We start from the raw sequence: 11,688 nt of genomic DNA on the forward strand, positions 1-11,688 counted from the left end.
TTGGTCTTTATTGGGATATGTCTGTCCTGAGGTGATGGCTGATCCTTTCACTCTCAAGGCGATTATGCGTGGTGGTTTTACTCAGGTGGGCATAGAGATGAGGATGACAGTTGAGAGAAGTAACAGGCAAAACATGGACTGGAGGTTTTTTATGAATGTAGCAGTTGTGAAGAATTCAAGAAAGTAGTAATTATGAGGAATATGTTTCATACTAGTGTGGTGAAGGGACAAGGGGTGGAGTGTGTGTAAATTGTCCACTTTGTCAGTGTTGTGATCACATTATGTTTATTTTGGTGTGGGGAATTCTTTTTCTTTTTGATGTAAGTGAACTTTGTGAAGACTGTGATGATTGTGATGAAAGAGTATATTGTGATTATTCTTAAATATGCTTTTCACAGAGGCGAGGGGTGGAATGAAATGGGTTTACGTGGCAAGGTTTTTGGAATCTGGGGACCACAGGGGTGGCTTCTGTGAGAAGAATCAAGAAGCTGCTCCATGATAGATAAGGGCCCTGCGGCTGGCCAGAGCCAAGCCAGTAAGTGATGCTGTTTGCTCCTCTGTGAGAAAGGGAAGGGAAGGGAAGAAGCAGGAGCAGGCCCCAGGCTGGACCTGTAGCCTGTGGAGAAGATCCCACGCAGGAGTCGGTGACCTGGCAGGAGCTGCTGCCTGTGGGGGACCCAGGTTGGAGCAGTGTGCTCCTGATAGATGGACCCCATGGTATGGACCCATATTGGAGCAGTTCTTGAAGAGCTGCTGCCTGTGGGAAGCCCACACAGGATCAGTTTGGGAAGGACGGCATCCTGTGGGAGGGACCCCACATGGAGCAGGGGCAGAGAGTGACCAAGAAGGAGCAGTGGAGACCAAGTGCTATAGATAGACCACAACCCCCATTCCCCCGTTCCCCTGTGCCACTCAGAGTGGATGGGGGGAAGGTGTTTTGGGTTTCTTCCCTTTGTTTCTCACTTCTCTAGCTTGTTAGTAATAGGCAATAAATTTTATTTTTTATAATAATTTTTTTTATAATAAATTTTATTATCTCCCTCTGAGTCTGCTTTGCCTGTCACGATAATTGTTGAGTGATCTCCCTGTCCTTATCTCAACCCTTGAGCCCTTTGCATCGTATTTTCTCCCCCTTTCCCTTTGAGGAGGGGGAGTGAGAGAACAGTTGTGGTGGAGCTCAGCTGCCCACCCAAGTAAAACCACCATATTATGATTAAAAAAAAAAAGAAGCAGAAAGGGAATCCTTCACACTTTGTTTTTGTTTGTTTGTTTGTTTGTTTTGTTACTAGGTTCTACTTTGTAATTTTCATTATTTTGGCTATGTCTCATATTTCCCACTTTCCAAATTCAGCAATGAAGAGGTCAAGAGTGAAAAATTCATGTAATAAGAGATCACATCATTATGCATTCCTTTTAAATGTCATTTAAAAGTATTTACTCACTGGTGACAATTTGTCAAAGGCTTGAAATGGTGCATGATAGAAGAACTTCTGTTATCAACCCAGACAACATTTTTGTTGCTGTTGTTGGTTTTGCTCATTTTGTGCTTTATGTTGTGACCTGGTCTAGGAAACTCAGTGAGGACATAGGTATTTGGGAAGTCTGTGAGAGGAAAAAGGAGATGGTGCTCATGGCTTGCAGAGCATCTGCACAGAAAAGAAGAGTGAAAGAAAAATATAGTTGTGGTGAGAGATTTGTCTAAATGAACAGCCTATGAGAATTTCTGAACTGGGAGAATATTTGCAGTTGTTGTTACAGAAAGACGGCAGAAAGATGGAGAAAATATGAGGGAAACTGGATAAAATACCCACTGGGAACCCTTTACCGGTGTTGAAATTTCCCTCCACTCCCTTTTGGGTGGACTTTTGGGGGGATGTGTAGTACTAGGGGAACCTATAGATAGGAACTGAAGTTGCAGGGTGCAAGGCCTTCTATGGCTTCCTCCTGAAATTGCAAATACCTCACTCTCTGAGAGTTCCTCCTTATCCTCATTGACCATCTTAACACAACACCCCCAGCTTTTGCACCCCAATTTTCCTTTCCGTAACAAGCCCAGCTGGCATCATCTTGTCCAGTTGTTCTCTATTGCTGTAGAGCAAGGAGGAAAGAATTCTTTTTTTTTTTCTTTTTTTTTTCCCCTGTAATTGCTTAATTCTCTCACTGCACTTAAAAAGGTTGAAGTGAAGAAAATGCATCCCTGCACAAAGTATTTTGGGCAGAGGGAGCATGGTGAAGGCAAGGAAGTGGAATTATACTGCAAATGTCAGGAGCTATGAAAAATGTAACAGACTTTAATATTCTTCTGCTGTTACTGCTGAGAGTGTCTCTTACCTGCATTCACAGGAAGTGAAATGCCTTTTATTGAGCACAGCTGCCACTGAGCAGAAAAGATTTCTGTGCTTCCTATATTTATTTTAAAGCTACACTGTGGCATGCATTCCGATAATAAATGTTCTTTCCCTACAAACTCTCACATAGCCTTCAACTTTAAGATTAGTTTAAGCTTTTAGGATTAACCCCTATACCATGCTCCACTGAAATTCAGCCCCAAATGCCCTGCTACTTATACCTTAGAATGGATTTCTGCATTCCAAATTGTAACCACCTGTGATACCTAATGCTAACTGGTGATGTGCCAGCAACTTGGATGCTGCTCTGAAGATGTAAAACATTAACCACGCATTTCTCTGTAGCTCACTTCCCCATGGGATTACTTTTCAAGGTAAGTGGTTTGTGTAAGATCCCTCAGAGACCTGCATTTAGTTTATTCAGTAGTATAAACAACCTGCTGCTTTTGTGCTTCTCTCTGCAGACCAAAGAAAAACCCATTTTACACATTAAAATTGAAAGTAGCATTGCTGAAAGGGCCGTGATGGCTCAGAGCATCTTGTCTAGCTCTGGGAGGGGTCTCACGAGGTGCAAGCAGCCCCTCAACCCGCATCCCCCTCCTGTCTTGAGACCCTTTGCCTGGCGGAGATGAGGTCAGCAGCCCCCGCTGCTGCCTGTCTCACTGCCCCCGCCCAAGGGGGGGGCACGGGGACTGTATTGTTTTTCTTGGTGGGCTGCTTTAATTTCCCCTTGATAAAGCCATCCCCATGGCTTGGAAAACAGCTCCGGGAGGGGGGGAATCCTGTCTCTGCAACCCGGTTAGCGAAACCCTGGGGAGTAACGGGCACGAACCCCAGCCCCGTTGGTTTACCGGGAGTCGCTCCCTGCCGGCCACCGGCGAGGCGGGGAACAAACGGGCCGGTGCTGGTGCGGCACAGACGGCAGCGGCGGGAGATAAACGAGCAGCTCCCCCGCGCCGGGATTTGAGCAATCAGGAAATATAATCCGGGCTGGAAAGTGCCCGAGCATCTGCTGGGTTATTAATAAATTGTATGCAATCTGTCCGAGGTGAACCCGGGGCGGAGGGAACCATCTGCTCCCGAGCTGCAGCGCTGATGGGATCTGGGGAATGAACTCGGCGGGGTCGGCCGGCCGCGCTCCGGGGCTGCCTCCCGCACCTTGCCGCCGCCCCCGGGGCAGCGGAGCTGGCGGGGCCGCAGGTCCCCAAGCGGGGACGTGGCGGAGGGCGCGGGCTGAGCACCCCGGGGTGCCTGCTCCCCGCACTGCTTTCCTTGGGCCACGGCTAATTGCCCCCTTAGATATTATTCTCCACGTTTCATTAGATATTATTAGATATTATTCTCCACGTTTTATTCTGCGCCAGCAGCCGACGTCCAGCCCACCGCCGGGTCCCCGTGCCCGTTTGCACCTGGGTATGTGAGGACTTGCGAGGTGCCGCTACAAACGATGTGGTTTGCAGAAGGCTGGGCCGCGGAGAGGTTATTGCATGAGCTGTCTCCACAGGTTGAGGAGCCAAAATGATAATCGCTGAAGGATGTGTCTGCATCGCCGCGGCCGTCCTGGGGAGGTGGGCTGTGACACGGGAGGGGGGGCCTTCCCCTGGAGCAAGAACCCGGGGCTGCGCAGCGCATCCCTAAAATACCGGCACGTGACAAACGCTGGCTTCCATTACGGCACTCGGAGCAGCGCTATCCTAAACAAAGGCGAGCTGTGGACAAAGCCTCCAGCGACAAGAGAGATGCAGAGGAAGAGCTGCGGCTGGCCATGCGAAGCCAAACCCTTGCCGGGCTCCAGCGCTCGGACCAAGGCACGGCCGCCGCCAGCCTCCGCCGCCTGCCCGGCGCCACTTGGTGCTCACGGTGTCGCTGTCGCCCGCTAGAAGCCACCGCGGCGCTGCCGGGAGATTTCCTGTGCTGGAGGAAGGGCGGAGAGGAAGAAAACAGCGGATTTTCGCCTGCTCCCCTGCAAACGCTGCGGATCCCAGCCGGGGAGGGGGGCCGACCCCGCCGAGGAGGGAGGGTTTAGAAGAGGCGGATTTTCCCCCAGCTCTCCGGCCGGGACCATCGCCCGGTGCCGGGGCCGGCATCAGGGCGCCAGCGGAAGGCTTTTGCCCGGCCCTGCGACACGTCCTGTCACCGCGCGAGTGACAGGCTGAGCGCCGGCAGCGACCACCCGGCGGCCGGGCACAAAGCAATGGACGTCGCCAGCAGCTTCCCTAAAACCGCCGGGTGAGGAAGGCTCCGACTCTGCCAGGGTCCTGAAGGCGGAAGGGGGCGGATTTGTCGCCCGTTCCCCGCTCTGGGATCCTGGTTGCTGAAGGCGAAGCGCGGAGCAAACCCCGCGGTGCCTCCGGCCCCCGAGCGACCGCTCAGCGCCCGCCGCAGAGGGGCCGGCGGGCCCCCAGGCCGCCGGATGGTTCCTTTCTCCGTGCTTAGGGCACTTCTGGATTTAAACGTTTTCGGTCTCGGGAAGGCTTTGAAACCCGATCTCCGCTTTTCTGGGCTGTGCTCGAAACTCCAGGCTGTCAAAGAGGCGTGAGGGACCCGCTCCGCGGGATGCGGCTGTGAGCGCTTTCTTCAGTGCTACTTGGCTGCTCCTCATCGTTTTCCAGACCGACCCACGAGGCTAATTAGCTCATGTTTGGAATCCTAACATTTTGTACAGATCAACATCACTTCCAGCCGACACAGACCATCGCCAGTTGACATACACACGGAAATCAAAAATTTCTTTGTTCACCGGCCCTTCAGGAGGCGACAGGCTCTTCGTCCCGGATCCCCGTCGATGGGGACAGTCACCCTGTGCCGGCTGGTCCGGAGCTGCTGCTCGGCCCTTTCCATCTCGGTGATGGAAAATGTCCTGGGTCACGGCACCGACTGCCGGAGCTGCGGCTCTTCTCCCTGCTCCGATTCTCCATCTCTTGCCTCAAAGCGTAACTAAAGTCACGCTTTGAGTTCAGCGGGGACCGCCACAGGGCTCTTCAAATCTCCCTCGAAAAGTCTGTCCTGACTCTGTCTCCACTGACAGGCGGAGGCGAACCTCCCAGCCAGTCGGAACTGCTCCAAATCCCTGCCGTTGGGCTGTACTTGCTCTTCTAAAAATCCAGCTCTCACTCCGTGATCTCTGAAGATGGATAAACTGAATTTGGGAGGCCGAGACTCCTGGTTATTTCACACCCCTTTAGCGAGGCAGTCACCCCTTCTGTCTAATGCAGGAGGCTCGGAGATCAACGCCCAAGCCCTCAGTCAGCCGTCGTGGCCTCAGGGCGAGCAACACTCCTCGCCTTATGCTCAGTCCGAGGCACAGGGCGCACTCGGAGACTCACCAGCGTCGGAGGAGGGAAACTAAGCCATTAGACATTAGAAACTCCACCAGCTCGGGTGGTTTTTTTGCAGAATCTTCTCAGCTTCTCCCTATGAACTTGGTGGTTTCACATTACAGATACAGGTGGTGTAAAAGGCAAGTTAGTTGTGCATCTGTGTTTACAATGCAATGCTACAATGCTTGAGGATTTGCCTTACCCTCTGCAGAAGCTGGATTTAATCAGAAAGTGAGAATCCCACGTGGGCTGGATTTGAGTAAGCACGAATCTCTTCCAACTTGTAGGTTATCTTGGATAGTTTTTTTCTTTGCTTCCAGAAACATCTTTATCCTTAGCAAACCTCAGATCTCCGGCATTGTGGGATCATTTATTCGAGCTGTTTGGTGGATATAGAAATTATATAGAAATGATGCAGACAACTACTCATAACACAGGAGAACGGACACCGTGTCCTCTGTCCATGGTAGTAATGCGTGTTTTCTCTTTAGCAATTGTCTTACCAATTAAAACATCCTACTACATTTTTTAAAGCAGTCTTAATTTAGACCTTACCACAGCTCTAAGATACTTGAAAGTAAACTAATTCTGTTTTTGCCGACAACAGTAGTATGTTCTCATCCCTATGAATATGGCATGAAACTATTTGTCCAGAGGCGATCTGCTTATTCCAGGTAAGTGGATGAATTTAGCAAGCGGGTAAGCAGGAAAAAAAATATATATCCTGCTTAAACACATCTCGTCCTGGATTCACCTGGAATGATCTTGGTGGCTTTGTTGACAGAAGATCCGTCCCAGCATCTCTTTCTATGCACGAGTCAAGACGCTGATCTCCACCCAAACCCTTACTTCCTTTTGCTACACGAAACTGAAACAAACAAACAAACCAAAAACCAACCCTACATTTAGATCTTATTTTCCAGGAAATTCAGCAGTCGGGAACGTGCCTCTGGATTAATTTTGCAAAATCGTGCCTTGTACATTCTTACTCGTGGAATTCCTCTGTTTGATAACAGAGGAACCATCTGCCTGCGCCTGGAAAAGTCAACAAAACGCTTTTACACTGGACGGGATAGGTTTTGTTTCCGTCTGTGGTAATAACAGAGTGAGCCGCAGAAAATCCCTAGATTTAAAGAATGGAAAAAAAAAGGACAAAACGTGCTGTGTTACATTCCGGGTGTGGCAGGAACGTGTCCGTGGGCTTAGGAAGTCGCAGTCCCGGCTGCGGCAGTGTCTGCCAGAGGTCACGATTACCGTTCTCCCTGGGCTGCTCCGCTGGGGAGCAGCGCCGGAGGGAAAGACCACGCTTCTTCTTCGGGGGCTGAAAATCCACTGTGCTCCATTTGGAAGGATTTGGAACAGGAAACGTGGTGTCTCTGAATGACTTCTTCGGGCCGATGAGCCTGTCGTGGGCCGGGATTAAAAAAAAAAAAAAAAAAAAAAAGCAGTAAAGGTGCAAAGACGCAGGAGGAAGAAGCGTTCATCTTTTGCGTTCTGAGTTACAACAGGATAAAGTCAAGACGGCATAAACCAAATACAGCGGGCATCAAGGACTAGATACGGATCTGGACTCGAGACATGATTGCTGTTCCTAGAAAGCCTGACTACCTTCAGCGGAGGATTTCCGCATGAACCGGCGAGAAGCCGGAGAGCAGCGAGGTCAGCCGGCACAGCCGTGGTCAGTGCTCCTGAACCAAGTTCTATGTGCGGGATCTGCAGGGATAAGGCGGCGACTTGCTCCCGGCTTTAGCGCGGCTGCTGCCGGTGCGCCGGGCAGGTGACGGCGGATGCAAAGGTGGGCAGAGAAGAGCTGTGTAGGCAGGTGGTGGGCTTTGCCCTGGAGCTTCAGAGGGTGGTCGAGAATCCTCTCAGTGCAGTGCACCCGGCTTTGCCGGGGACTGGGAGAGGGTAACACTGAGGGATAACACTGAGCCACCGGTGGCAGAATCCCGCCCCGCCGGCGTGCCTGCAGAAGATGGCGAGCACGAACAGCGAAGATACCCTTAAAAGCAGAAAATCTCAGCCCTGTCTCGTCTGAAGGAAGGATCTCGCCGGTAACACGACTCTTCCGCTTTCTCCCAAGGGACTGCAGCATCCACGCGTAATGTGCTTGTCTCCTCTCCCCTCCGCCCTCCCATGGTCTCCACTCCGAGAGGTTTGGAACTGGCGCTTGTGAGAGTTTGCTCTCACTTCGTGACTCCTTTCCTTTGAGCGTTTCACAGCAAAGTTAATACGACCCTGCACTGTCAGCAGGGCGGGCGGGTAACAGGAAACCTCCCCCGGGAAGGAGCTGTCGCAAAACCGCCCTGTTCCCACTGAAAGAAGCCGTGGAGAGGACCCAGTGACCGCGAGTGGAAGAAGGGGATCTGTTTCCCTGTTTCGACCTCGCCCCCTGCACACAGTCCTTGTAAGAGTTACACGATCAGTCTGAGAACCCGATTCCCGGGTGTTTTGTCTACAAGAGAGGTTTAGAATTATTTGGTTGTAAGGTATGAATAGAACGGCATGTGAATAGAGCATGTTTTCAGAAACACTTCATTTAGACCTCAAGGTTTCTAACAGGAACACCGATCACGCTGATTTTGGGAGCTGTCAAATACATTCAGTACATTTCAGGGCATGATAGTTTCACTTGGAAAAGAACTGTGAATGATTAGTTGGTGTCACATTTTAAACAAAAACTATATGCACTTCTCCTGAACTAGAACAGTGAAAAGCGTTGCAGGTAAGTAGTCGGCAACAACCTCCCATAGAAGAGCGTGGAATGGAAAATGGCGAAATCGGAGCTAATCAAGGGCGATATGCAGAGCACGGTAAGAGGCAATACCTACAGACTGCCACATGATGCCGCTCTGACCTAATAAACGCATGATGAAAACGGGGGAGGAAGAGAGGAACACCTTCCGGTACCCGTGAGAAATAACTCAGATGACAGAAAGAGCCGCAAGGAATAGGACGCGCAGCCATTGAAAGAGGCTCCCAATACCGAGCGCAGCCAGAACCTCTCAATATACGCATCTGTACCTACATGGTGGAGAGAAGAAATCGGTGACAGCAATGGGCGTTTGCGGACCTACACGGCTGAGGTGGGGGCCCGTGGTGCGGGTGCTGGTGCTGCAGGCGGCCTGGGCGCTGGGCGGCGGGCAGGTGCGCTACTCGGTGCCGGAGGAAGCCAAGGGCGGCACGGTGGTGGGTCGGCTGGCGCAGGACCTGGGCCTGGAGGCGGGCGAGGCGGAGGCGCGGCGGCTGCGGCTGGTGGCGCAGGGCCGGCGGGCGAGCGTGGAGGTGAGCGGGGCGAGCGGGGCGCTGGTGGTGAGCTCGCGGCTGGACCGGGAGGAGCTGTGCGGGAAGAGCGCGCCCTGCGCCCTGCGCCTGGAGGTGCTGCTGGAGCGGCCGCTGCGCGTCTTCCACGTGGAGGTGGAGGTCACCGACATCAACGACAATGCCCCGCTCTTCCCCGCCGCCACCAAAAACCTCAGCATCGCGGAATTAACGACGTTGCCGGGGTCCCGCTTTCCGCTGGAGGGCGCGTCGGATGCGGATATCGGAGCCAACGCGCAGCTCTCCTATACCCTCAGCCCCAGCGAGCACTTCGCTCTGGATTTGCAGAAAACGGAGGATGATACCGAGTCGTTATTCCTGGTGCTGACGAAAGGTCTGGACCGCGAGTCGCTGGCCGAGCACCGTCTGGTGCTGACGGCGAGAGACGGGGGCAGGCCGTCGCTGACGGGCACGGTGGAGCTGGTGGTGTCGGTGCTGGATGCGAACGACAACGCGCCCCAGTTCAACCAGTCGGTGTATAAAGTGCGGCTGCCGGAAAATACTGAAATGGGCACTTTTGTGCTGAGAGTAAATGCCACGGATTTAGATGAGGGCAGCAATAGGAACATCTCTTATTCTCTTCACAGCTTCTTTCCTCAGGATGGAAGAGACGTGTTTGGAATTCACAAAACGAGTGGAGAGATTTATCTGAGAGGTTCCTTAGATTTTGAGGACGTTGGGGTGTATCGCATACAAGTGGATGCAAAGGACATGGGAAACCCACCCCTGTCGGGTCACTGCAAGGTGGTGGTGGAGGTGCTGGACGTGAACGACAACGCGCCCGAGGTGTGGGTGACGTCGCTGTCGGTGCCGGTGGCCGAGGACGCGTCGGTGGGGACGGTGGTGGCGCTGCTGAGCGTGTCGGACCGGGACTCGGGGGCGAACGGGCGGGTGCGGTGCGCGGTGTGGCCGCCGTCGCCGTTCGGGCTGGTGGCGACGTTCGCGGGCTCGTACTCGCTGGTGCTGCGGGAGGCGCTGGACCGGGAGCGGGTGTCGGAGTACGAGGTGGAGGTGCGGGCGGAGGACGGCGGGGCGCCGCCGCTGCGCGCCAGCCGCGGGCTGCGGGTGCCGGTGTCGGACGTGAACGACAACGCGCCGGCGTTCGCGCAGGCCGTGTACACGGTGCTGGCGCGGGAGAACAACGCGGCGGGCGCGGAGCTGGCGCGGCTGTGGGCGCGGGACCCGGACGAGGCGGGCAACGGGCGCGTGAGCTACTCGGTGGCGGAGAGCGGCGCGGGCGCGGGGTCGGGGTCGGGGTCGGGGCCGGGGTGGCGTCCGGCGTCGAGCTACGTGTCGGTGGACGCGGAGAGCGGGCGGCTGTGGGCGCTGCAGCCCCTGGACTACGAGGAGCTGCAGGTGCTGCAGTTCGAGGTGCGGGCGGTGGACGCGGGCGAGCCGCCGCTGTGCGGCAACGCCACGGTGCAGCTCTTCGTGGTGGACGAGAACGACAACGCGCCGGCGCTGCTCCCGCCTGCCGGCGGCGGGCCGGGGCCCTGGGCTGCGGGCGAGGCGTCGTCGTCGGCGGCGGCGGCGGCGGGGTCGCTGTGGGCGTGGGCGGCGTGGGGGGCGCCGGCGGGGCAGGTGGTGGCGAAGATCCGCGCGGTGGACGCGGACTCGGGCTACAACGCGTGGCTGCGCTACGAGCTGTGGGAGCCGCGGGGCAAGGGCCCGTTCCGCGTGGGGCTGTACAGCGGCGAGGTGAGCACGGCGCGGGCGCTGGAGGAGGCGGACGGCCCGCGGCAGAGGCTGCTGATCGTGGTGCGGGACCACGGGGAGCCGTCGCGCTCGGCCACGGCCACGCTGAGCGTGTCGCTGGTGGAGGGCGCCGAGGCGGCGCTGGCGGCGGCGGGGGCGGTGTCGGCGGGGGCGGGGCTGCGGCCGGCGGCGGGCGCGGAGGGCGGCGCGGCGGCGGCGGCGGCGGCGTCGGCGACGAACGTGTGGCTGGTGGTGGCCATCTGCGCGGTGTCGAGCCTGTTCCTGCTGGCGGTGGTGCTGTACGGGGCGTCGCGCTGGGCGCCGCGGGCGGCCGTGCTGGCGGGGCCCGGGCCGGCGACGCTGGTGTGCGCCAGCGAGGTGGGCAGCTGGTCGTACTCGCAGCGCCAGAGCCGGAGCCTGTGCGTGGCGGACGGCGCGGGCAAGAGCGACCTGATGGTTTTCAGCCCCAACTGCCCGCCGCCGCCCGGCCCCGCGCCGAAGGAGCCGCCGCAGGAGCCGCCCGCTCTCCTGGACACGGTCAGTGCCACTCGCCCTCCTCTTGACCTTTAATCTTTCTCCCTTTTCCTTGCCCTTTAAAATCTTTTCCTCGCTCTCTTCTGCTCCCCACCCACCCCCCTCCCGCTCCAGCCTGCCCCCTCGAGGGGGTTGTGGCAGCCGGGCACAGTACCCGGCCCGCGGCCGCTCGGTGCTCGTCAGGTGCTCGAGCTGCGAGTTCCGACAGCGCTGTGGCCTGTGTTTGTGCCCCAGCGCGGGTCCTGCCAAGGGCTGTTGTGCTCAGAGCCCCGCTCCTGCTGCCAGGACAGGGCCCTTCTAGAAACCTCTTGTGCTGTACAGGGTCAGCTGTGAAGTCATCTCTTCATGCGTTATGTCTGATACCTATGGTACCTGAATATTGATGTCTTTCCTTCTCACACACTGTTACAAAGGGACATGGTGCAGGTGAGCACCGTTGGTGTCTGTTCAACTTGTTCTAGTTGTGGCCA

General features: G+C 55.7%; 1 protein-coding gene across 1 annotated transcript; it reads left to right on the forward strand.

Moving 5' to 3' along the window:
* The first annotated feature begins 648 nt into the window (after positions 1-648).
* LOC310881527 (protocadherin alpha-6-like) lies at positions 649-11,297 on the forward strand. The gene is made up of 2 exons (XM_083798967.1): positions 649-2,722; positions 3,853-11,297. The coding sequence occupies exon 2, from the start codon at positions 8,726-8,728 to the stop codon at positions 11,252-11,254; it is 2,529 nt and encodes an 842-aa protein (XP_083655093.1). The 5' UTR covers positions 649-2,722; positions 3,853-8,725; the 3' UTR covers positions 11,255-11,297.
* The last annotated feature ends 391 nt before the right edge of the window (positions 11,298-11,688 follow it).

The sequence above is a fragment of the Anser anser genome (assembly GCF_964211835.1).
Source record: "Anser anser genome assembly, chromosome: 14".
NCBI lineage: Eukaryota > Metazoa > Chordata > Aves > Anseriformes > Anatidae > Anser > Anser anser.

Coding starts and splice junctions, on each gene's coding strand:
- LOC310881527 (XM_083798967.1), top strand. CDS start 8,726: ATGGGCGTTTGCGGACCTACACGGCTGAGGTGGGGGCCCGTGGTGCGG.